The sequence below is a fragment of the Lytechinus variegatus genome, chromosome 15, assembly GCF_018143015.1.
Source record: "Lytechinus variegatus isolate NC3 chromosome 15, Lvar_3.0, whole genome shotgun sequence".
NCBI classification, from domain to species: Eukaryota; Metazoa; Echinodermata; class Echinoidea; order Temnopleuroida; family Toxopneustidae; genus Lytechinus; species Lytechinus variegatus.
Genome location: NC_054754.1, coordinates 1434418 through 1462308, shown reverse-complemented (window position 1 = coordinate 1462308; position 27891 = coordinate 1434418). Strand labels below are relative to the sequence as shown.

The window sequence follows — 27891 nt, the reverse complement described above, 5'->3', positions numbered from 1 at the left end:
AATGAAATAGGTTGCAGCAGTGACTATCTCCATGCATTAAAAAAGTTGTTAATCCATTTTATTAGTTCTTGGAGGTAAAACGTGAGTTAAAAAACAAACAAAAGAACAAGTTGGGATACGACATCATCAATATTCCTGAAGACTTGGAAAGAACTGTTTCGCCGAAATAATGCAAATCTTCAAAATGTTATAACTCCGCATTCCTTGTCTGATTTCGATCAGAGTTTTAGTGTTTTGTTTAATGTCTTATTTTTCTTTATGTGTTCAACTTATATCATTTCCAGCCTGGAGTACCCCTTTAATATAGAGTGAGTCCTGACGTTACTCCCCAAAGCTCCAGTTAAATAAAACTAAGCGTAATTTTTGTGGATGATTTGGAGCCAATTCTTTTAAATGATCGACTGGGTAGATATTCTGGTCTGACTCTGCATGTACGAAAATTTCGAGAAGCCTACGATCGGGCAATTCGTCTCCATTGTAGGTTTCTTATGTTAACCCGTTAACTAGGTTTTCCCCATGCTTTAGTGGTGAACCATTCCCAGTTATGGAGGAATTAATTGATCATCATAATGACAGATCGAACCTCTACAATCTTAGAGATGTGTGACTCAATTGATTTTCCACAGTCAAACCATTGGTTTAGACCAGAGTTTGTATTGACCCGTAGCATGACATGATGCTTGTGAAAACATATTTTCAGGGTAACCTCTTGATAAATCATTGCATGAATTTACTACATGTAGGATTCCACTGCGAAAATTCTTTGCAAAACCTTCAAAAAGATTCTCATTCCTTTGAACGTAAAAAGAAAACAATATTAAAAGATTACTTAAGAAATACAGAACGGTTCTATGTTGGAAGGGGAAGCAGACAGGGATGCATCTTATCCCCATTACTTTTTCGACGTCTTAATCTTTTTATAGATATTGGCTCAGATTTTTTAAATTGATATTAATGCATTGTAAGGATTATTATTCTTATTAGTACCGGTAGTCGAATTAAAGTTCATACGCATCTATGTATATGAATTCGTATTTTTACTCATCGATAAGAAATTATTTCTTTCTGTAAGAAAATCTGCCCTTTCGAACACTTATGGAATTTCACAGGAAAAAAAAATAAGATGAAACATCCGCACTTCCAGGAAACAAATTATTCCGGAAAGGTAATAGTAGCAATCAGACCATTGCCTGTACTGGAAAGGACACTGTCTCTCAGTGTGTAAAACAAAGCAAAATTACCAAACTGTTGAATTTGAGTATTTTTACAGTGAATAATATTTTCACATATAGTCCACTATGTGAGCACACTGTTATCACACCGTGTGACACAGTGTTCTCTCCTGTATAGAAAGAAACACAATACAAACATTACACGCACAAAATTCTTCTTTTTTTTTTACAAAAAATGAATTTATTGCAAAAATTGATAACACAGAATACTGAAATTGCCGTTTTCCAAAAACAGAAATTTGCAATAACATGTTAACCCTAAATTAAGTACTAGGGGGCTTCGCGCGATATTTCTGAAATGGCATCGCAACGCAACATGAATTTTTACGAGATAATGTCATGCAAAAAATGGCTCATTTTTTATACTTTGTGTACAAAGTCTATGGGAAATGAAATTCGTAAAAGGGCGATTGTTTTTCATTCAAATCGTTGTGCTTATAAAACCAAAAAAATACATAAGGAAAAAAATCGCTTTCGCAATTTTTTTTAAATACCTTTAAATAACATTACCAAGATGACATTAAAATGAAAGTGTGTGTATGAAAACAATGTTTTTCACGAATAGTTCATATTTTATACATAATAGATAAAAAAATCATTATTTTCAGATTTTTTTGGGGCCAGTCGTTTATGTGGTAAAGAATGTGCGTGCCATTCGGCGCGATCAGGAGTGCCATCACCCCCCCCCCCCCAGTCCTCAATAGTCCTGTCATTTCATTTAGGATTAAACGAACAATTCCATTCAATAGCTATAACTATCCATTTGATAGCAGCATAGTTTTTAGTTTAATATTGGGATGGATCTTCGTTATCGTTCATGCTTTTGTATTCAAAAAGTATAACATCCCCTCCTTTATACATTGTCATGACTGTACAATAAGGCCCATCACCATAAACAACATTTTTCTTACAACCTTATACAACATATTTGGAAGACCGATGTGATCAAACAGCTGCATCCGATTACGGCAGACACTTAACGCCCGCGTCTTGAGCGTGTACGCAGTTGCTACCTATACCACCGTTGGGGCAATCGAAGAGACTCGCTTCACTTCCGTCGCACTCAAGAGCTGTGAGGAATATACTCCCATCGCCCTCGCCGTAGTAGGCTTCTCTCCGCGCAGCACCCGTCTGACCAAGGGAGAGCATTCGGCAGACGACCGTAGCATCGGAGTCGTCCCAGAGGTAATCGCAGACGGTCCCCCATTCTCCATTGAAGAGCACCTCAACTCTCCCTTCCACCAAACCTCCGACGATTCGCACTGGAACTAAGATTGAACCGTCAAAATGAAAAGGATAAGAATGCAGAGTAAGTGGATGAGAAATGTACTCGGTAAATACGAAAGAGTTAAAAGGTCAAGTCCACCACAGAAAATGATGATTGTAATCAATAGAGAATATCAGACGAGCATAATGACGAAAATTTTAAAGTTTCGCTTATTTTTCACAAAATAGGTATGTGCACAATGTATTCATATGCAAATGAGAGAATCGATGATGTCCCACACTTACCATTTTTTTTTTAATTAACAATTTTTTCAATTTTCAAAGATTTGACAAGGAACAACTTGACTGACAAAATGTTATACAATAATAATTCCATATGTTCAGGGGGAAATTATGAAATAATTTTTTGTTTCAGGAGAAAATTTTTATTTTTTGTATTTCTTATAATAAAATATAAAAGAAATAGTGAGCGAGTTATGTCATCAGTCTCCTCATTTGCATATCAACCTGGATGTGCAATTTGTGTATATAACTAGTTTCTGAAATAAAGCGAAATTTAAAAATGTCATAACTTTCTTATTTTAAGTCCGATTTTGACGAAATTTTCAGTGTTATGCACTTATGCTTGTTGGATTTTTCTCTTATTGCTCAAATCAAGTTTTTGTTGGGGTGGACTTGTCCTTAAATGAGAGAGTAGAGTAATCTGAATCAGGAAAGGTAGAATTTCAAACATGATTTTTTTTATACCCCCTTTCAGAGTCATCGCCACTCGGGCTGATAACACAATTTGCATTGGATTTGTGCCAACGTTTTTGAGCAGTTAACTTCGGAAACGCAAACCTGGTGGGCGTTTCATAAAGCTGTTCTTAAGAGCGCCTTTAAGAACGACTGGTGATCCTTTCTTGTAGTAAATGGTATATTCATTGGCGATGGTTAAGCGCACAAGAAAGGATCACCAGTCGTTCTTAAAGTCGATCTCAACATATAACAATTTTATGAAAGGGCCCACTGTTGGTGTCAAAATTGCTCTGAAATTTGCACGTAACTTGAAAGGGAAAGGTCACGAAAGACGGGGCGTCTGATTTTCGCGCAAAAATTATCGCTTAAAAATGTCTGGGATGGGCGGTTGAATCAGCCACAGAGTCTTATTGTGTCAAAATGTGCATGTTTACTACTTTAGTAGGACTACCCTTATAATGTCTCACTATGCTTCTAAAGTGGCCAAGCTACTCATACAGATCAAGGAGACTGTTGGTGTGTAAACTCTAATTATATTGGGAGATAGATCTCATGATATTATAAGTTGGATAATTTACCGGGAGGCACTTCGCAACGAACTCCGGCATCTTCTGAATGGCCACAGTTGTTGACTCCAAGACCACGATTCGAGCATTCAAAGAGAGTTGATTCGTCTCCAGAACAATTGACATCATCCAGAACAATGGTGCCAGTGCCTTGACCGAATCCAGCCGATGGCACAGCTTCAAGCGCACCAACGAAACCGAGAGATCTGCAGACCACGTTGGCATCGGTCGTATCCCAAAGATCATCGCAAACAGTTCCCCATTCGCCATTGTAACTGACCTCAACACGACCTTCAGAATCAGAGGTGCCTCCTACAAGGCGTATTTCACCATCTGAAATTGTATAAAAAAAGGATTTGCACTTAAGAATAAAATTCTTCTTTATAGTAAATGTATCCGAAATTCCCCAGTTTTCAGTTCAGTTTTACTTTATTTTTTGTATTTTTAATTTTTCTTTCCAATTGATTATCATTCATATTTTCATAAATAATTGTTCATTTATTTTCGTTTTCTTATCCTGGTATTGTTGCACGTATGTAATAAAATTGAAGCAATTTCATTGAAAGCAGATATATGCAACAAACCTTCAAGTACTTGACAGCGAACTCCGGCATCTTCTGAATGGCCACAGTTGTTGACTCCAAGACCAGGATTCTCGCATTCAAAGAGAGTTGATTCGTCTCCAGAACAATTGACGTCATCCAGAACAATGGTGCCAGTTCCTGGACCGAATCCAGCCGATGGCACAGCTTCAAGCGCACCAACGAAACCGAGAGATCGGCAGACCACGTTGGCATCGGTCGTATCCCAATTGTCATCGCAAACAGTTCCCCATTGTCCTTTGTAGCTGACCTCAACACGACCTTGCCAATAGAAAATGCCGTCTACGAGTCGGACGATACCATCTGTTTCCGGAAAAAAAAATAGAACCATTACAAAAAAAAATCACTTAAAATGATTTGGGGTAAAATGTCTTCTTCAAAATGAAGATCACAAAGGCCGCGGACAGGGGTGAATCCAGGCATTTCAAGGAGGGGGGGGGGGGCAAAATGATTTGTGAAAACTTCGGGTTGATATTGCGTGGGAACGAAGCGGCCGATGAGATTTTTCGTATGTATTGAACTGAAAGAGTGAGGTATTTCAAACACTATTTGAATTCATAATCTACTGATCTGAATATCAGCATTTGAATCCCCATTTGAATTCATAAAGAGGATTTCATTTTACCAACAATGGAAGTCCGTGCGCGAACTGTAAATTTTTGATCTTACTAATCTGAAAAGCGAGACTTCATGCATTATTTAAATTCATGAACAGGACATAAGCATATTATTACAGAACCCATGGTGCAACTTTCTATTTCATTTCAATTTAATATCTTTCATTTCCGTTTAACTATCCTGATAGAATTGCTGCAAGCATGTCAGCAAAATTAAGCAATTTTATTGAAAGCCAATATATGCGACAAACCTGCAATAACTCGACAACGAACTCCGGCATCTTCTGAATGGCCACAGTTGTTGACTCCAAGACCAGGATTTCGGCATTCAAAGAGGGTCAGTTCGTCTCCGGAGCAATCGACATCATCGAGTAGAATAGTGCCAGTGCCTTGACCGAATCCAGCCGATGACACAGCTTCAAGTGCACCAACAAAACCGAGAGATCGGCAGACCACGCTGGCATCGGTCGTATCCCAAAGATCATCACAAACAGTTCCCCATTCGCCATTGTATCTGACCTCAACACGACCTTCAGAGTCAGAGGTGCCTCCTACAAGGCGTATTTCACCATCTGAAATTATATAAAAAAGGGATTTGCACTTAAGAATAAAATTCTTCTTTATAGTAAATGTATCCGAAATTCCCCAGTTTTCAATTCAGTTTTACTTTATTTTTTGTATTTTTAATTTTTCTTTCCAATTGATTATTCATATTTTCATAAATAATTGTTCATTTATTTTCGTTTTCTTATCCTGGTATTGTTGCACGTATGTAATAAAATTGAAGCAATTTCATTGAAAGCAGATATATGCAACAAACCTTCAAGTACTTGACAACGAACTCCGGCATCTTCTGAATGGCCACAGTTGTTGACTCCAAGACCAGGATTCTCGCATTCAAAGAGAGTTGATTCGTCTCCAGAACAATTGACGTCATCCAGAACAATGGTGCCAGTTCCTTGACCGAATCCAGCCGATGGCACGGCTTCAAGAGCACCAACGAAACCGAGAGATCGGCAGACCACGTTGGCATCGGTCGTATCCCAACTGTCATCGCAAACAGTTCCCCATTGTCCATTGTAGCTGACCTCTACACGACCTTCGGAATCAGTGGTACCTCCAACTAGACGAACCTCACCATCTGCACATGAATAAATGAAAAAATATCAACCTTGATTAAAATAGTCTAGGAGATAGGGGGCTTTATTTAGAATTTTTGGTGGGGAAGGTTTGACGGCCTTATCCGGGGTAAAATTATGTGCTGATTCCAAAAATGTCAGTCCTATTGACCGTACTCACGACATTTTGGCCATTTTGGCAAATTTTTGACCAAAAATGACCTTGTTGACCACTCTTTGGAAAATGGTCCCTTAACAGAATGCTTATGTGCCCACATCCAATTAAAAGGGTCTATCCTAAGTAAAAATGCACCCAGATTTCAGATAAAGTGGTTTCATTTGCCAAATCGCAATAGAAGTGGTCATTTTGACCACGTTTTGACCAAAAACTACCATTTTCATGAATATTTTGTCCGAAATGTGTTACAGATATTAATCAGAATTACGATTGGATGTCTTTAGAAATCCACATTTATTTATAAAAACGTGCGCTAGATCTTAACAATCAACCTCATGTAATTTATTCCGTCAGTTTTGACATATGAGGGTCATTTTGGGTACTTTAGACATAACTGACCATTCGCTCAGTTTTGCATAATAAACTGTGCAAATCGGAAGGAATTTAAGGTCTTCAGCTTGTTTTATATTCTTCCCTTATAAAATGGGAATGCATTTAAAGGTCTATCTTGTGTAGAATTTTATGCTGATTCCAAATATATCAGTCTTATGACCCTATTCAACAGCGTGTGGTCATTTTGACCACTTTTTGCCCTCAAAATGACCAATGACATCAGTTCAGTTTATCCAAAAATACTTCAAATGTTACTAGAATCGTAACAAAGTGTGTGCTGTGGCACCTAACATTGGTGTATTAATCCTTTGAATTGAACATCTCAAAAGTATTTTGACCTCATGTAAGTGACCTAGGGTCATTTTGGATACTATAGACATATATGTATCTGACCATTCGCGCAGTTTTGCATAATAAACTGTGCAAATAGGTGGGAATTTGAGGCCTTCAGCGTATCTTTTCTTCTATGGAAATGCATTTAAAGGTCAATCTTGTGTAGAATGTTATGCTGACTCTATATATATCAGTCTTAACAAAACCCTATTAAACAGCTTATGGTCATTTTGGCCACTTTTTGTCCCCCCAAATGACCAATTCCATCAGTTCAATACTGAAATTTATCCAAAAAAATTGAATGTAACTACAATCATTACAATGAAGTGCCGTGACACCTATCACTGGTGTTTATGAATTCTTTAAATTGAGCATCCAAAAATTATTTTGACCACCTTGGGTCATTTTGGCCATATTGACCACTACCCAACGTGTTTACTAATTAAGCCTATATCGAACATGGCGAGGAGACATTCAGGATTGCGTTAAAATTAGCATCAATTATTGTTAAATGGGAAAAGTTTGAAAGTTATGGTGTGTAAATCAATGCAATGATTCCACATAAGCCAGTGTTATTGGCCTATTACTATTGGACCCTGTGGTCATTTTGATCATTTTTTCCTCAATATGACTAGTAACCACACATTCTTTGGTTTGAAAAGGGCTCAAATGTTGCTCAATATCATTATCAGCGTGAGCTACGACACCAATAATCAAAAGTGTTGAAAAATGTGATAAAACCTGAACATCGAGTACCTATACATTAGGTTGTTTGACCATGCACTTCGGTCATTTTCATGATTTTAGGCTCACTGACCTCCTCGTAAATATTAATGGAAACTTCAATTATAGCGGGTAGCAAATTCAGGAATGAGATATTTTTACATCATTTAATGCTAGATAGGACATATTACCAAACTTTCTGAAGTAGATTAATACAATGATTCCAAATATATCAGTCTTAATGACTACTTATAAACTAGTGGTCATTTTGGTCGCTTTTGGTCCCTACAATTACCAATTACAATTGCATGAATAAAAAATCAAATTTTGTTGTGTATTTTTGAAACAGTGACAAATCGTTTAATTCAATATGGTATTATTAATAGTACATAATCAAAATTTGACAATTTTTGATAATTTTGGCTACTTTGACCATTTATCCAATGTGTTAATTTTGAAATAAACATGATTGAGCAGCAAATGTAGGTCTATGAAAGTGCGTTCAATCCCTTTTCATTGGAAATATTAAAGGCTCACCTTGAGTAAGAATTGTACCAAATATCTTGCGACTGTCTACCGTGGCCCCTTTGGTCACTGTATGGTCCTAAATAGCCAGCAATATTTACCTTCTTTAAAGTCAAATTATGCTGAGAATCTTTACAAAGCAATATTGGTCACAGTGGACTTCATTAAGAGTTTTGACCATCATTCATTTTGACCATCTTGGAGTTTTTTGTGCAACGCTTCAAAAACCTCATATTTACCCTGAATTCTTTTGAAGAAATGCTTGATAATAAAACACATTCTATATGAAATTATTCTCTGTGCCGATTTTTGGCCACTCTAACAATTTAGGGCAAGTTTTCCACTTTCAATTTCACCAATCATGGCAATGTGAGTTTTGTGAAACATTATACATATGGCGAAGGTGGTAGAATGCATGATAGTTAAATCTATTCATGAAATTCACTTTGACCAATTGCTTTGTAATGACGCACCTTTGAATTGAGGATTAGTGCCTTCATCCAGAACATATGGAATGATGTTCTGGCTGTTGAAGGACCAGGCAGTGACCAATTGGGCCACAATAGACCGTAGATAGGTATTTGGAAAAAAAGTTACTCAAGGTGAGCTTGTAATATTTCTAATCGAAAGGGATTGAACGCATTTGCATAATTGCTCCACAGTCATGTTTATTTACTGCTAAAGTTATACACAGCAAAAACTCTGGTGTTGATTTATCACCAGCCCGGAACTTATATATGTCCACACCAGAGAAGTATTGAAACAACACCAGTTTGGAATCAAGCCGATGCTGTTTTAATACTAATTGGTGTTGTATAAACACCTTTCTGGTGTTAGACCAAGACGGAACTGGTGCTGTTTAACACTTCTCTGGTGTGGACATATATAAATTCCGGGATGGTGTTAAATCAACACCGGAGTTTTTGCAGTGTACATTATATAAATGGTCAAAGTGGCCCCAAATGACCAAAATGGTCACAACATTTTGATTACGTACTGTTAGTAATATTATATTGAAATCAATAAGTATTTTGCCACTTATTATAATTGATATAAAACATCTTATTAACAACACAGAACAACAACATTTGATTTTTTTGATACATTTAAATGTCATTGGTCATTGTCGGGACTAAAATGACCACTAGCTCATAAATGGTCATTAAGACTGATATATATTTGGAATCATTAAAATTAATCTACTTCAGAAAGTTTAGGGTTATGTCCTAACACTGAATGATGCTAAAATGTCTCATTCCTGAATTTGCTGTCCCATATGTGTGAAGTTTCTATTTACATTTACTATATGGTCAAGGTGGCTAAAATCATGAAAATGACCACAGTGCATAGTCAAAAACCTTATATGCTCGATGTAAAGGATTTTATCACATTTATCAACACTCTTCACTGATTATTGGTAGTTCTTGCTAATAATGATACTGACCAACATTTGAGCCCTTTTTGAATCATCAAAGCATGAGTGGTCTCTGGTGAGGATAAAGTGGTCAAAATGACCACAGGGTCCAATAGTTAGGCCAATAACACTGGACTATGTGGAATCATTGTACTGATTTTCACCTAAAAGCTTTCAAACTTTCCCCATTTAACAATAATTGATGCTAATATTAACGCAGTCCTGATTGTCTCCTCACCATGTTCGCTACAGGCTGTATTAACATTCACATTGGACAGGGGTCAAGCCCAGGGGTCAAGGTGGCCAAAATGACCAAGGTAGTCAAAATACTTTGGGGATGTTCAATTTCAAGGTTTCTTACACAAATGTTAGGTCCTACAGCACACCCTTGTTACGATTCTGGTAACATTCGAAGCATTTTTTGATAAAATGAACTGATGTCATTGGTCATTTTGAGGGCAATAAGTGGCCAAAATGGCCATAAGCTGTTGAATAGGGTAATTAGGATTGACATATTTGGAATCAGCATAAAATTTTACAAAGGTTAGAACCTTAAATGCATTCCCATCTTATAAGAGAAGAATATAATACACGCTGAAGACCTCAAATTCCTGCACATTTGTACAGTTTATTACGCAAAACTGCGCGAATGGTCAGTAATGTCTAAAGTACCCAAAATGAACCCATATGTCAAAACTGATGGAATAAGTTACATGAGGTCAAAATTCTTTTGAGATGTTCAATTTAAAGAATTAATACACCAATATTTGGTGTCACAGCACACCCTTGTAACGATTCTGGTAACATTCAAAGTATTTTTTGATTAATTGAACTTATGTTATTGGTCATTTTGAGGGCCATATAGCCAAAATGACTATAGGCTGTTAAATATGGTCATTTACAGTGATATATTTAGAATCAGCATAAAATCCTACACAAGATGGACCTTTGACTGATTCCCATTTTATAAGGGAAGAAAATAAAACACGCTGAAGACCTCAAATTCCTACGTATTTGCACAGTTTATTATGTGTAACCAAGGAGATATGTGATATCTCCTTGGTTAAACTGCGCGACTGGTCATTAATGTCTAAAGTGCGCAAAATGGCCGCCATAGGTCAAAACTGATGGAATAAGTTACATGAGGTCCAAATACTTTTGAGATGTTCAATTTAAATGATTAATACACCAATGTTCGGTTTAAAAGCACATCACCCTTGTAACGATCCTGGTAATGTTGAAATATTTTTAGATAACTTGAACTGTTACTGGTCATTTTGAGGGCCATAAGTGGCCAAAATGACATAAGCTCTTGGATAGGGTCATTAAGACCGATATATTTGGAATTAGCATAAAATTCTACACAAGATAGACCTTTAAATGCATTCCTATCTTATAAGAAAAGAATATAAAACAAGCTGAAGACCTCAAATTCCTGCACATTTGCACAGTTTATTATGCAAAACTGAGCAAATGGTCAGTTATGTCTAAAGTACCCAAAATGACCCTCATATGTCAAAACTGACGGAATAAATTACATGAGGTTGATTGTTATAATCTAGCGCACATTTTAAATATAAATGTGGAATTCTAAAAACATCCAATCGTAGTTTTGATCAATATTTGTAACACATTTCAGACAAAAAATTCATGAAAATGGTAATTTTTGGTCAAAACGTGGCCAAAATGACCACTTCTATTGTAATTTGGCGAATGAAACCACTTTATCTGGAATCTGGGTGAATTTCTACTTAGGCTAGACCCTTTTAATTGGATGTGGGTACAAAGGCATTCTGTTAAGGGACCATTTTCCAAAGAGTGGTCAAAATGGTCATTTTGGTCAAAAATTGGCCAAAATGGCCAAAATGTCGTGAGTACGGTCAATAAGACTGACATTTTTGGAATCAGCACACAATTTTACCCCGGATAAGGCTGTCAAACCTTCCCCACCAAAAATTCTGAATAAAGCCCCCTATCTCCTAGACTAAAATAACCTAGCATACTTGGCGTTTCAATTTCAACTCTGATTTCATTATCTGTTGTGCTTTATTTATAATCTACGAACCTTTCTTGTGTCCATGAACCACTCACGATATTCATGATCTTTTTTTAGAAAAGAGACCGCTCGGATTAATGGAACATCTCGTTTGCATAGATTTTCTATTTCTGTAACCGTTTTCAATATGGCAGATAGGCTCATTTTTTTTTTTTTTTTGGGGGGGGGGGGGGGGGTGAGGCATCAAAACTCGATTAGAAAATACCTTCTAGAACTTCGCAACGAACACCAGCATCTTCTGAATGGCCACAGTTGTTGACCCCAAGACCAGGATTTGGGCATTCAAAGAGAGTTGATTCGTCTCCAGAACAATTGACGTCATCCAGAACAATGGTGCCAGTGCCTTGACCGAATCCAGCCGATGACACAGCTTCAAGAGCACCAACGAAACCGAGAGATCGGCAGACCACGTTGGCATCGGTCGTATCCCAACTGTCATCGCAAACAGTTCCCCATTGTCCATTGTAGCTGACCTCTACACGACCTTCAGAGTCAGAGGTGCCTCCTACAAGGCGTATTTCACCATCTGAAATTATATGAAAAAGGGATTTGCACTTAAGAATAAAATTCTTCTTTATAGTAAATGTATCCGAAATTCCCCAGTTTTCAATTCAGTTTTACTTTATTTTTTTGTATTTTTTATTTTTCTTTCCAATTGATTATCATTCATATTTTCATAAATAATTGTTCATTTATTTTCGTTTTCCTATCCTGGTATTGTTGCACGTATGTAATAAAATTGAAGCAATTTCATTGAAAGCAGATATATGCAACAAACCCTCAAGTACTTGACAACGAACTCCGGCATCTTCTGAATGGCCACAGTTGTTGACTCCAAGACCAGGATTCTCGCATTCAAAGAGAGTTGATTCGTCTCCAGAACAATTGATGTCATCCAGAACAATGGTGCCAGTTCCTTGACCGAATCCAGCCGATGGCACAGCTTCAAGAGCACCAACGAAACCGAGAGATCGGCAGACCACGTTGGCATCGGTCGTATCCCAACTGTCATCGCAAACAGTTCCCCATTGTCCATTGTAGCTGACCTCTACACGACCTTCGGAATCGGTGGTACCTCCAACTAGACGAACCTCACCATCTGCATATGAATAAATGAAAAAATAACATTGATTAAAATAACCTAGAATACTTTTTTTTTTCTTTTTCAAAGAAAGTCTTTATTCAATATTTCTCCACAACGCATATAAACAAATGCAAAATGTATGTGATACATCAAATTCAATATCATACATATACACAATACATAATTTAAATAAGCTCGATGTGCCTCGATTCATCAAGATATACAATAAACTTATTTTGTTGCATGTGCATAGTTCGTTCTATCTCATGCTGATACTTTAATTTCTTTTGAAATGATGAGAATGATAAGTTTCCTTTTAAACATTTAGTTGAAAAGATATAATATTTGGCATATAAAATATCAAAATTAAAAGAAGAATTTCCAGCTGGTATGCCAAATACAAAGTCATTGAAAGATAATTTTATTTCACTTTTAAGAGTGTATTTTTCAAAATCATCTAAAAATCGACGAGTAAGGGGACATTCCCAAAATAAATGAGTAATAGTTTCCGTGTATGCTGAACAAAAGGAACATAAATCAGAATGTGATATACCAACAGTTTTCAAGTACTTGTTAACGCCAAGAATATTATGAAAAATTTTGTACTGAAAATATCTAAGCTTTGTTGAAAAAGTACATTTAAAAGGAATCATATAGATTTTGTCCCAAGTAACGATTGGATCTGAAATAATACTTTTCCATTTGTTTTGTGAAATAGGAATTTTAAAAATTTTCTCAACACACGTTTTATGAATATATTTACACACTTTTGTTACCTTGTTTATGTTATATATAATTTCCTCTTGGTAATTCACTTTCTTTTTAGGAGGTTCTTTGCAAACCATTTTCCATTCAATTGGTATGGCAGATATAACAGAATAATAATCAAGAAAATTACAATGAATATCAAACTTACGAACAAAATCAGAATGTGAGAGAAAGTTACCATCCTGCTTCAACAAATGATTTAATCTAATAATACCTTTATTTATCCAATCTTTTTTAAAAAGTAAAGAACCATTTACCTTGATACAAGAGTTATTCCATATAACCTGATTGTGAATAAACTCAGCAGGAGGATTTTCATTAAAAGTTAACTCACACCAAGACTGCAAAACTTCTTTAATAAAAATATTATCCATATGACATTTCTTTTCATTGTTTCTAATATTGCAATAAAAAAAAAGTTTATTACCAAGACCATTTAGGAATAAGTTAAAAAAACATTTCCATTTACCTGTGTTATAATCATTAAAAAATCTTTTCACCCATGTAATTTTCAAGCCCATAATAACTGACTGTATGTGTAACATTTTTAGGCCTCCAACATTATAATCTCCAACAATAGTCTTACGATTAATTTTGTCAGGTTTTTTGTCCCATATAAATTCAAAGATTACAGAATCAAGTTCCCGCATAAACCATTCAGAAGGTTTTGGAAGGACAGAAAACAAAAATATAAGTTGAGATATACCCAGACTTTTGACAACAGTAATTTTGCCCAAAGGCGTGAGGTCTCGTTGTGACCATATTTTTAGAGTTCTTTTTAATTTTTCAAGTTTAGGAATATAATTGAGTGCATAAAAATCTTTTGGATCATAAGTAAATTGAACACCCAATAAATGAAAAGGGCCATTCGAATACCTTAACCCTGTAGTATGAATATCCGGAGGGTGGGCTTTGTAATAGCCAAGTGCTATGATTTCAGATTTATTGCGATTCATCTGTAATCCAGAATATGTTGTTAAGTTGTCAAAAATATGGAAAATTTTGTAGAGAGATTTTACATCCTTTATATAAAATGCAGTATCGTCAGCATACAAACTGATTTTAATTTCAACATCATTTATATAAATACCTTTAATTCCAGGGTCTTTTTTAATACAGATACTCAATATTTCATGACAAATTATAAAAAGTAATGGACTTAGGGGGCAGCCCTGACGAATACCTCGAGTGATATTGAAAAATTCGGAGGCATGACCATTATTAATGACACAGGAGTATATATCAGTATATATTACTTTAATCCATCTTATGAAATTTTCTCCGAAATTAAAATATTGTAACACTTCAAACATGTATGACCATTCTAACTTATCGAAGGCCTTTTCAATATCTGCTAATAAAATAAAACCAGAAACGTTACTACTATTTGTATATTCTATCATATCTAACGCAAGTCTTATATTCTCTCCTATGTATCTATCTTTAATAAAGCCTGTTTGATCCGAACTAATAATATCATCTATTACTTTTCTTAATCTTTGTGCAAGGCACTTCGTAAGTAATTTATAATCAGTGTTTAAAATAGAAATCGGGCGCCAATTTTTTAAATATAGAAGATCGTGATCTTTTTTAGGAATAAGATTGATTATAGCTCTTCTTTGCTCTAATGACAATTTACCTGTTTCAAATGAAAAATTAAAACTATTCAACAAAATGTCCCCTAAATCTTTAAAGAAAAACTTATAAAACTCACATGGAAACCCATCTGTACCAGGGGTTTTATTATTTTTCATTGTTTTAAGTGTATCCATCAATTCTTTCGTCGATATTAGACCTTCACAATGTTTTCTATCATTAACCGATAGCTTATACGTTTGGCAATCTTGAGGCAAAATATCATCAAAAGAGACCATTGGTGGATCACAAGAACAAAACATTGTCTCATAGAAATTTTTAATGGCATGAACAATAGGTTTAGTACCTTCAACAATCTCCCCCTTTTCGTTATTGATTTTTGAAATTAATTTTTGTCGTTGATTTCTCTTTTCTAAATTCAAAAAATATCGGGTACTCTTTTCCCCATGTTCGATCCAGTTTGATTTGGATCTAACGATAGCACCGTCCGTTTTCTTTTTATATAATAACTCGAGATCTTCTCTGCATTGTTTTATCATATCTAAAAGGGAATCGGACGGATTTTCATCATAATCTAATTCTAATTTATTCAATTTCAGGACCAAGTCAGTTTCATATTTTTTGTTTTCTTTAGATTTATTTATTGAATAGTTTATTGAAACTGATCTCATCTGACACTTTAAGAAATCCCAAAATGTATTTGGATCTAAATTATTATAATAATACAATTTATTCTCTGCAATACAATTACGAATGATTTCAACGAATGTATTGTCATTAAGGAGTGAGGTGTTAAACTTCCAAAATCCCCGACCTCTGGTTTCACTAAAAGCAGTTAAATATAAGTTTATGGCCGAGTGGTCGGTTTTAAATCCCGGGGGCTATAGTACATTTATCTGTTTGTGCAACCAAATTGCACGAAATGAGAAAAAAGTCTAAACGGCAAAATACATCCACCGAGTGCCAGGTAAACCGAACCAAATTTGGATTTTGAAATCTCCAAATATCAGTAAGATTGTACTCATCCATTATCTCATGTATACATTTAACGCTATTGCCATGTGTAACATGACGACCTCCCCTTTTGTCTAAATTTAAATCTAGTACACAGTTAAAATCTCCTCCCCATACAATAGACTCGCAATCAAAATTGCTTAGAGTTTCAAATATATAATTAAAGAACATTGAATCATCCGTGTTTGGACCGTAAACATTTATAAATGTTATTTTTTGACATCCAAAATCAGTATCTAAAACAATTATTCTTCCATAGTCATCTTGAAATTGTTTGGTGATTGTAATCTGAGAAAGATCTTTAATCAAAATGCAGACTCCTCGACTGTTAGAAGCTCCATGTGAAAAATATACAAAATCATTTCCCCAGTCTTCTTTCCATGCTTTTACACAGTTTTCAGTTGAATGAGTTTCTTGTAGGAAGAATATATTCGCATCTTTGTTTCGAAGCCAGGTGAAAACTTGACGACGCTTAACTCGATCCTGTAGACCCCGTACATTCATCGAATAAATTCCGATCTTACTCGTCATAAAAATAAGTTGAAATTACCCAAATGAAATTTAAGAGCATACACATTTTATAATTAAGCATCAAATGCAACTTAATCGGGCACGACATAAAAGTTATAAAAGACATTTCTATCTCATTTAAGCAAAAGGGTATGAATCTATCACTTTCCTTTGATAACATTTTACAGTCAAATTTTACATGTGATAACATACAAGCTCTCTTTGCCTTATTTCTTGAGAGAAAAAATCCTAAATAAAATTTTGCGACTGCCATTTCGAACGAGGATCGGTTCAACAAGAGTGTAGATATGCAATTACTATTAAAAACCTTTATGAAGTTAATGCCAAACTATAAGACTTGACAGAAAATAAACAGTGACACAACATCATTTGCGGAGCGGCTAAGTACAATATTTCTTGCCACATGATTGATTCTGATTAAGATGATGATTTGTAAAATGGAAAAAGCACTTTAAAAAGCTGATGAGAGAAAAAAAGGCCAAAATTAAATCAACCTAACCTAAACTGCATTAACAAATTGCGTAATAGCATGACGATGTTAATGCGTTTCTAACTTGTCTAAATCAAATTTGGATCGCAATCATTTAAAATTCAACTGGAACTTGTGGCGTTGATATGTAAATTTAAAATGAAAGAACGTAGCACAGAAGCATCGTCTGAAACATGGAACAATGGCATGGATCTCAACGTAATGACGCAATTTAAGTGGAATTCGCGAAATTAACCCTCGGGTTGAATGAGATCCTCGGCGTGTACTTGGGCCGTGACGACGCGAGTTAAGATTGGTGGGGGATCTCCGCTACGGTGAGTGACTTTGGTATGCAGGTCGGGTGAAGTGCTTCGTACCAGATCCTCGGTGACGTGGCTCTCGTTGCTTCCCGGTGAAAAAGCCCGAGGGGGGCGTTGCCCTTCCTTCGAATGCGGCGATCTTTCAGCAGGTCGGACCGGGGCAGTAGCGGGTCGGATGGACTGCTCAATAGCCGTTGCGGTCGAATAGAAAGCTGCAAGGTTGCCACGCCCATCTCGCCACTTCCCAGCTGAGAAGTGGTATCGTGTTCCAGCATGAAAAGCCCGTTGAACTTCTCTACCCCACTTTCTCTTCTCTTCTCTATCTAACTTCGTCAAATCATCAACAATATACATATTCACCTTCTCAAGCTTCTTTCTCTGTTGGGACACGATGTACTTCTTATCTTGGAAGGATAGCATTTTCACAAGTAGGTGACGTGGCATATTGTTTATTCCAGGTCCGTCTCTGTGAGCTCTTTCAATATTTGGGTTATCCATTCCAAAATAATCTTTCAGAAAATCTCTCACGAGAAGCATTGGGTTTTCATTTTGACGTTGGGGCAAGCCAATTATTCGGAAATTGTTTCTCCTGGAGAAGCGTTCTAGTTTATTTTCTGTTATCTCTGCTCGTTGAAGTCGTTGTTCAATCACCTCGACTTTATCATCCAATTTCTGCATTTTCTCCTCGATAGGTAGAATTTTCTGCTCCAAAACGGTAGTCCGTTGGCTTTGGAATTCCAATGCTTCTTCGAAATTACTCAACATTGAACGTATGTCCAAAATGCCTTTCCTAACAAAAGTCTCAAAATCCGATCCATCCGCCTCAGTTTGTGTTTCCTTCGCCCCGGGCTTCTCTGGCGGGGCTCCGCTTCTAAGACCGTAAGGCATTATATTCAAATGTAAGCGTACCTATAGCATGCAAATCAAACGACCCGTCGAACACACGTCTTACTCGCGCGACATCGCAGTGCTTGTTAATCTTGATTAAAATAACCTAGAATACTTGGTGTTTCAATTTTGACTTCATTCTCTGTTGTGCTTTATTTAAAATCTACGAACCTTTCTCGTGAATATGAACCACTCACAATATTCAGCACTTTTTGAGAAAAGAGACCGCTCGGATCAATGGAACATCTCGTTTGCATAGATTTTCCATTTCTGTAACCGTTTTCAATATTGGCAGAAAGGCTCAGTTTTTTTTTTTTTTGGAGGGGGGTGAGGCATCGAAACTCGATTAGAAAATACCTTCTAGAACTTCGCAACGAACACCAGCATCTTCTGAATGGCCACAGTTGTTGACCCCAAGACCAGGATTTGGGCATTCAAAGAGAGTTGATTCGTCTCCAGAACAATTGACGTCATCCAGAACAATGGTGCCAGTGCCTTGACCGAATCCAGCCGATGACACAGCTTCAAGCGCACCAACGAAACCGAGAGATCGGCAGACCACGTTGGCATCGGTCGTATCCCAACTGTCATCGCAAACAGTTCCCCATTGTCCATTGTAGCTGACCTCTACACGACCTTCGGAATCGGTGGTACCTCCAACTAGACGAACCTCACCATCTGCATATGAATAAATGAAAAAATAACATTGATTAAAATAACCTAGAATACTTGGCGTTTCAATTTTGACTTCATTCTCTGTTGTGCTTTATTTAAAATCTACGAACCTTTCTCGTGAATATGAACCACTCACAATATTCAGCACTTTTTGAGAAAAGAGACCGCTCGGATCAATGGAACATCTCGTTTGCATAGATTTTCTATTTCTGTAACCGTTTTCAATATTGGCAGAAAGGCTCAGTTTTTTTTTTTTTTTGGAGGGGGGTGAGGCATCAAAACTCGATTAGAAAATACCTTCTAGAACTTCGCAACGAACACCAGCATCTTCTGAATGGCCACAGTTGTTGACCCCAAGACCAGGATTTGGGCATTCAAAGAGAGTTGATTCGTCTCCAGAACAATTGACGTCATCCAGAACAATGGTGCCAGTGCCTTGACCGAATCCAGCCGATGACACAGCTTCAAGAGCACCAACGAAACCGAGAGATCGGCAGACCACGTTGGCATCGGTCGTATCCCAAAGATCATCGCAAACAGTTCCCCATTCGCCATTGTAACTGACCTCAACACGACCTTCAGAGTCAGAGGTGCCTCCTACAAGGCGTATTTCACCATCTGAAATTATATGAAAAAGGGATTTGCACTTAAGAATAAAATTCTTCTTTATAGTAAATGTATCCGAAATTCCCCAGTTTTCAATTCAGTTTTACTTTATTTTTTTGTATTTTTAATTTTTCTTTCCAATTGATTATCATTCATATTTTCATAAATAATTGTTCATTTATTTTCGTTTTCCTATCCTGGTATTGTTGCACGTATGTAATAAAATTGAAGCAATTTCATTGAAAGCAGATATATGCAACAAACCTTCAAGTACTTGACAACGAACTCCGGCATCTTCTGAATGGCCACAGTTGTTGACTCCAAGACCAGGATTCTCGCATTCAAAGAGAGTTGATTCGTCTCCAGAACAATTGACGTCATCCAGAACAATGGTGCCAGTTCCTTGACCGAATCCAGCCGATGGCACAGCTTCAAGAGCACCAACAAAACCGAGAGATCGGCAGACCACGTTGGCATCGGTCGTATCCCAACTGTCATCGCAAACAGTTCCCCATTGTCCATTGTAGCTGACCTCTACACGACCTTCGGAATCGGTGGTACCTCCAACTAGACGAACCTCACCATCTGCATATGAATAAATGAAAAAATAACATTGATTAAAATAACCTAGAATACTTGGCGTTTCAATTTTGACTTCATTCTCTGTTGTGCTTTATTTACAATCTACGAACCTTTCTCGTGAATATGAACCACTCACAATATTCAGCACTTTTTGAGAAAGAGACCGCTCGGATCAATGGAACATCTCGTTTGCATAGATTTTCCATTTCTGTAACCGTTTTCAATATTGGCAGAAAGGCTCAGTTTTTTTTTTTTTTTGCAGGCGGGTGAGGCATCAAAACTCGATTAGAAAATACCTTCTAGAACTTCGCAACGAACACCAGCATCTTCTGAATGGCCACAGTTGTTGACCCCAAGACCAGGATTTGGGCATTCAAAGAGAGTTGATTCGTCTCCAGAACAATTGACGTCATCCAGAACAATGGTGCCAGTGCCTTGACCGAATCCAGCCGATGACACAGCTTCAAGCGCACCAACGAAACCGAGAGATCGGCAGACCACGTTGGCATCGGTCGTATCCCAAAGATCATCACAAACAGTTCCCCATTCGCCATTGTAACTGACCTCAACACGACCTTCAGAGTCAGAGGTGCCTCCTACAAGGCGTATTTCACCATCTGAAATTATATGAAAAAGGGATTTGCACTTAAGAATAAAATTCTTCTTTATAGTAAATGTATCCGAAATTCCCCAGTTTTCAATTCAGTTTTACTTTATTTTTTTGTATTTTTTATTTTTCTTTCCAATTGATTATCATTCATATTTTCATAAATAATTGTTCATTTATTTTCGTTTTCCTATCCTGGTATTGTTGCACGTATGTAATAAAATTGAAGCAATTTCATTGAAAGCAGATATATGCAACAAACCTTCAAGTACTTGACAACGAACTCCGGCATCTTCTGAATGGCCACAGTTGTTGACTCCAAGACCAGGATTCTCGCATTCAAAGAGAGTTGATTCGTCTCCAGAACAATTGACGTCATCCAGAACAATGGTGCCAGTTCCTTGACCGAATCCAGCCGATGGCACAGCTGCAAGAGCACCAACGAAACCGAGAGATCGGCAGACCACGTTGGCATCGGTCGTATCCCAACTGTCATCGCAAACAGTTCCCCATTGTCCATTGTAGCTGACCTCTACACGACCTTCGGAATCGGTGGTACCTCCAACTAGACGAACCTCACCATCTGCATATGAATAAATGAAAAAATAACATTGATTAAAATAACCTAGAATACTTGGCGTTTCAATTTTGACTTCATTCTCTGTTGTGCTTTATTTAAAATCTACGAACCTTTCTCGTGAATATGAACCACTCACAATATTCAGCACTTTTTGAGAAAAGAGACCGCTCGGATCAATGGAACATCTCGTTTGCATAGATTTTCTATTTCTGTAACCGTTTTCAATATTGGCAGAAAGGCTCAGTTTTTTTTTTTTTTGGAGGGGGGTGAGGCATCGAAACTCGATTAGAAAATACCTTCTAGAACTTCGCAACGAACACCAGCATCTTCTGAATGGCCACAGTTGTTGACCCCAAGACCAGGATTTGGACATTCAAAGAGAGTTGATTCGTCTCCAGAACAATTGACGTCATCCAGAACAATGGTGCCAGTGCCTTGACCGAATCCAGCCGATGACACAGCTTCAAGAGCACCAACGAAACCGAGAGATCGGCAGACCACGCTGGCATCAGTCGTATCCCAAAGATCATCGCAAACAGTTCCCCATTCGCCATTGTAACTGACCTCAACACGCCCTTCAGAGTCAGAGGTGCCTCCTACAAGGCGTATTTCACCATCTGAAATTATACGAAAAAGGGATTTGCACTTAAGAATAAAATTCTTCTTTATAGTAAATGTATCCGAAATTCTCGAGTTTTCAATTCAGTTTTACTTTATTTTTTTGTATTTTTTATTTTTCTTTCCAATTGATTATCATTCATATTTTCATAAATAATTGTTCATTTATTTTCGTTTTCCTATCCTGGTATTGTTGCACGTATGTAATAAAATTGAAGCAATTTCATTGAAAGCAGATATATGCAACAAACCTTCAAGTACTTGACAACGAACTCCGGCATCTTCTGAATGGCCACAGTTGTTGACTCCAAGACCAGGATTCTCGCATTCAAAGAGAGTTGATTCGTCTCCAGAACAATTGACGTCATCCAGAACAATGGTGCCAGTTCCTTGACCGAATCCAGCCGATGGCACAGCTTCAAGAGCACCAACGAAACCGAGAGATCGGCAGACCACGTTGGCATCGGTCGTATCCCAACTGTCATCGCAAACAGTTCCCCATTGTCCATTGTAGCTGACCTCTACACGACCTTCGGAATCGGTGGTACCTCCAACTAGACGAACCTCACCATCTGCATATGAATAAATGAAAAAATAACATTGATTAAAATAACCTAGAATACTTGGCGTTTCAATTTTGACTTAATTCTCTGTTGTACTTTATTTAAAATCTACGAACCTTTCTCGTGAATATGAACCACTCACAATATTCAGCACTTTTTGAGAAAGAGACCGCTCGGATCAATGGAACATCTCGTTTGCATAGATTTTCCATTTCTGTAACCGTTTTCAATATTGGCAGAAAGGCTCAGTTTTTTTTTTTTTGGAGGGGGGTGAGGCATCAAAACTCGATTAGAAAATACCTTCTAGAACTTCGCAACGAACACCAGCATCTTCTGAATGGCCACAGTTGTTGACTCCAAGACCAGGATTCGCGCATTCAAAGAGAGTTGATTCGTCTCCAGAACAATTGACGTCATCCAGAACAATGGTGCCAGTTCCTTGACCGAATCCAGCCGATGGCACAGCTTCAAGAGCACCAACGAAACCGAGAGATCGGCAGACCACGTTGGCATCGGTCGTATCCCAACTGTCATCGCAAACAGTTCCCCATTGTCCATTGTAGCTGACCTCTACACGACCTTCGGAATCGGTGGTACCTCCAACTAGACGAACCTCACCATCTGCATATGAATAAATGAAAAAATAACATTGATTAATATAACCTAGAATACTTGGCGTTTCAATTTCAACTGACTTTATTCTCTGTTGTGCTTTATTTATAATCTGCGAACCTTTCTCGTGAATATGAAACACTCACAATATTCAGCACTTTTTGAGAAAAAGAGACCGCTCGGATTAATGGAACATCCGTATGCGTAGACTTTCAATTTCTGTAACTGTTTTCAATATTGGCAGATAGGCTCAGTTTTTCTTTGCGAGGGGGGGGGGTTAGGTATCAAAACTCAATTAGAAAATACCTTCTAGAACCTCGCAACGAACACCAGCATCTTCCGAATGGCCACAGTTGTTGACCCCAAGACCAGGATTCTCGCATTCAAAGAGAGTTGATTCGTCTCCAGAACAATTAACGTCATCCAGAACAATGGTGCCAGTGCCTTGACCGAATCCAGCTGATGGCACAGCTTCAAGAGCACCAACAAAACCTAGAGATCGGCAGACCACGTAGGCATCGATCGTTTCCCAACTATCATCGCAAACAGTTCCCCATTCGCCATTGTAACTGACCTCAACACGACCTTCGGAATCGGAAGTGCCTCCTACAAGGCGAATTTCACCATCTGAAATTATACAAAAAATATGAATTTCACTTATGTCACCCTGCATTCTGTACAAGAGTTTTATACTTACTTTCTCAAGTTATAATCCCTCTTTAAGATTATATTACATCTTATCATAATTTACATTAGTAACAAACAATATTAAAGTAGGTCAGAATATTTCCATCGGGACGGGGGGGGGGGGGACAAGTCTAACAAGAATTATAATAAAAAGTTATCAGTTTGACAAGGGTCCGAGGACAGAGTTGCGTCAAACGTTGTTGGTTTTTTTTTAAAGTAATCTAACCAAAAAATAAAGTCATGCTATTATATTAAGTAGAAATTCGTAGATTTTTTTTGCAAATATGCACTTGTCTATTCTCCATTTTATCTATGTCTCTCTCATTTACTTAGCTTTTCTCTTGTTCTCCGTGGCATCTGAAATAATTTGTTTGCCCAACATGATTCCTCTTTCAACCCTATATGCATCATCATCACCCAAGGAAAGCGCTCTCAATATATGATACATAACTTCAATATGAACCACTGACGGTAAAAATTCATACGATGTCATAAGCACCTGTGTTGTCGGTACATGAGACAAAGGTTATTTATTTTTTTAGATACGGTATGTTGGTCGAAATAAAAAGACAAAAAAAAATCATGAAAGCTTTTTGTATTGCCAAGTACGAAAAGCATTCAAAAGGTCATCCTGCCAATAAACACTAATCTTTTTGTTCGGGGCGTTGACCATCTGTATCCTGCTCTTTTGGAAGGAATTTGTTTGAGTGGCCGCCCTGACGTTCTTTTCAATTTCAATTCAATTCAATTTTTGTTTTACTGTGAAAATGGTACATGACAAAAGTCCGAAGACTCATATTATCATATTTACAAAGTAAAAATGTACATGTATATTATTAAAAGATTACAATATATCACAATTCTAGGGCTAGACAAATAATCAACGAATAAAGCCAGAAAAAAATCATTTTGGACAATCTCAAATAAAGATTAAAATTGATTGAAATTATAACATTGTAAAACTATCATTGTCAAAATTAAATCAGCAAAGTTGCGAGTATTAAAAACACATATAAACTAACATTTACAATTTTCAAATAATATCATGATTAAAAGTCATGCATATTTAAAACTAGAAAATATGTATATAAAAGAAATAGTAAATAGCAAGACAAATAAAAAAAATATATAAGTCCTATAAAAATATTACCAGATCAATGTTGTGAATAATTGCAATTTCAAATTTGTTTGAGAATACATGTATGACAGTCGTGAAACTAAAGAGAAATAAATATGATGTTACAATAGATTGGTATGAAGTCTGGAATTAACCATGTGATTGTTTGGATAGTGCCGATATCAATAACTCCCTTTTGAAAAGAGCATAAGGTGAATGGTATGCTAAACTGCTATCTTTTTTTCCCAGAATAGACAATAAATAATAATATGAGAAGAAGAGGGATGATGGAGAGGGAAAAGTTTAAAAGTGCACCGAGATCAGCTCAAAGTACCAAGACATTACTTTCGTAAAAGCTTGTTGTTTTTTCTGAAAATACAATCCATAAATCCAAGGAGGTATCATTCTAGAGTGATATCCTTGATGAAACAAATAATAAGACGATAAAGGTGAATAAACGCGTAGCTTATGACGATCTTGGGAAAAAACGTTAGCGTATCTATCAGAACAACGATATGGATCCGAAGAACAAATCACGTGATCAGGTCTCCCCGTCTGATCCCAATGAAAAAATCAGGTATGAAATGATATCCTATTTTCGCGATTTTTTCCCACGTAGCTGTTTATTTTTAAATTCCGTTATCGAAATAGGTTTATAAAGGAAACAGTGGCAGAGGTTTTAATACATAACTACGAAAAAGCTGAAAAAAATCATCGAATTAATCCAAACAAACTCGGCTTCTGTAGAAGCCCGTCGCACCCAAAGGGTTAAGAATGAAACATCATTTCAAAAAAAATATGTAGCAAACTACGTTCTTCATGTTCTTGCGAGTATGATCTGCTTAAAGCACTCCATATATGAAAACAAGATAATGCCCGCGAAATTAAATTGAAAATTGATGTTTTACGTAAACTGATCTCACTTATCATTAATAAAGGACATTAGTGTAAAGACTGCCATCATCTTTTGATTTTCACGCAGAAATAATACTTGTCTGGAATTCTTTTTCAGCTCATCTCTAATAAAAACAAATGGGGGAATATTTGCCGGTGGTGAGCAATTTTTCGTTTAAACAAGCAAAAGGTTCATTGCTATTTGTCTTTCTTTTTTATGCTCTAACGTAAGTATGAAAGCGCGGAAAATTATCGTCTTTGGACTTTAGTTATCTCTTCAATCCCGATAACGCCCGTCAAATGGCCTTTGCATTGCTGTAACGTTATCATTCTAGAATTATTCACCATATGACAAGAATCGAAAAAAAATCAGGATCGAAACCTTATATGCACCAATGTTCGGAAGAAGTTACTCGCGAACGAAAAGTTAAGCATGCTTGGAGATTACGCAACCCGCGAGAATAATTGGCGGAGTTCACAAACATTTCATTTACTCAATTTTGTCGCATATAAAGCAGGATACGAATGTTGGACATAACATCGTGAGCCTCGTAAAAAAAGAGATCTTAGAAATCATCAATTATCACGGGTGATTGTGATAATCGAACATCGATGACTCTTGCTCCTTAACTTTGTCGAGTTTTTTGTGGGGGGAGGGGGTATTCGTTATTTGCGGCGCATCTCAAGTGGGTCTCTTTTTTCCAGACTTTGCCATTGTCTTTATACGTGTATTGTCTCTAGAAAGATAGTCCAATATTTGCATGTTTTCCTACCTTTTACTGCTTGTGCGCTTGCTGAGCAGACCAGCGTACAAACGAAGAGCAGGCTCAGTAGCTGCATCATCGGGCCAGGACCGCGCCCAAACAAGGCCAATAATTCCTCAAAACAAAAGTCGGACTCAGTTTCCCTTCGGTTATAACACTAACTTGTTGCTTTGTTGCGATCGATGTAAATGGTCGCCCGGCGCCTAGCTGGCCCTTTTATCTAATTTCCTGACGAGGCGAAATCTCCACATTTACCAGCTTCTCTGTATTCGTTTCTGCCATGTAATTGGTCAGTGCAAGTGCCTGGTCTTTTGATGAACAATCACGGCAGTCATGGTATCATTATTACGTCATAAATAACTTGCCGCGTCGCCGGGCAGGATGTAATGACGGTCAAATTGAGTGGATTACATGAATGTTGAGGTCTTTGTCTACCTTGTTTTTCCTCCATCGGCTCAGTAAACAATAAGCACATAGTTTATTGTTGTAAAAGAAAAGGTATAAATTTAAATATCATTCACTTGGAGCAAAGTGGGTTTTTTAGTGCTCGAGCGAATGAAGAGTGGTCACCAGTGGCGGACCGTGACCCGGAGGAGACAGAGAATTGGAGGTGCACAGCATTGTTCACAAACAATACAGTGCCCCTCCAATGCTTTGTCTCCTCCGGGTCACGGTCCGCCACTGGTGGTCACTGAACTAAGAGATGGGGAAAATGGTTGATTTTTTTTTAGAGGGGGGGTAGATTTTTAAAAGATCTTTGGTGTTGATTTCCATTTTTTTAGGGGGGGGGGTATATTTTTAAAAGATCTTTGGTGTTCATTTCCATTTCCATTTATGCTCTATATTATACTTTTTTTTTAGGTAAGTAAGAATGCCCTTCTGTAAAATTGTACTTGATTTGTATTGTTTTATATTACTTTGTATTATGTTTTGAATGGAAATGAAATAAAAGATTTGAATTGAATTGAAATTGATTAAAAAATAAAAATCGCTGAACCACTATCACTTGCACTTATGGGGGACATAGGGAACATATAGCATCCCTAGATTCTTCTTTATAGTCTGTTATTATATGCCTATATATAAACCGGGGTGATAATATAGTGTAAGTCGCTTAGAAACATATAAGCGCTATATGTAAATGTAACTATCACCATTGCATTTTTTTTTATACATGCTTATTGCGGGAGAAAA

The 27891-nt window shown here is 37.0% G+C and overlaps 1 protein-coding gene across 4 annotated transcripts; it reads right to left on the bottom strand.

The window, feature by feature from the left end:
• Window positions 1–1849: 1849 nt before the first annotated feature.
• LOC121429270 (deleted in malignant brain tumors 1 protein-like) lies at window positions 1850–26914 on the bottom strand. 4 transcript variants are annotated; one of them, XM_041626254.1, is made up of 17 exons: window positions 26707–26914; window positions 23542–23862; window positions 22924–23244; window positions 22312–22632; window positions 21739–22059; window positions 21125–21445; window positions 20552–20872; window positions 19938–20258; window positions 19365–19685; window positions 18750–19070; window positions 12501–12821; window positions 11928–12248; window positions 5803–6123; window positions 5234–5554; window positions 4348–4668; window positions 3776–4096; window positions 1850–2500 (listed from the first exon to the last, which is right to left on the bottom strand). In XM_041626254.1, exons 1-17 carry the CDS (start codon window positions 26774–26776, stop codon window positions 2196–2198), a joined length of 5190 nt encoding a protein of 1729 aa, XP_041482188.1. In that variant the 5' UTR covers window positions 26777–26914; the 3' UTR covers window positions 1850–2195. The 4 variants fall into 4 exon arrangements, with proteins under 4 accessions (XP_041482188.1, XP_041482190.1, XP_041482189.1 ...); XM_041626256.1 differs by lacking the exon at window positions 5234–5554; XM_041626255.1 differs by lacking the exon at window positions 11928–12248.
• Between the last annotated feature and the right edge of the window lie 977 nt (window positions 26915–27891).

Bases quoted from the DNA above. Each gene is read 5' to 3' on its own strand.
- LOC121429270 (XM_041626254.1), bottom strand. From the start codon at position 26,776: ATGATGCAGCTACTGAGCCTGCTCTTCGTTTGTACGCTGGTCTGCTCA. The intron at 23,245-23,541 runs GTATTTTCTAAT...ATTCATATGCAG, and splicing joins TCGTTGCGAGGTTCTAGAAG to ATGGTGAGGTTCGTCTAGTT. The intron at 21,446-21,738 runs GTATTTTCTAAT...ATTCATATGCAG, and splicing joins TCGTTGCGAAGTTCTAGAAG to ATGGTGAGGTTCGTCTAGTT.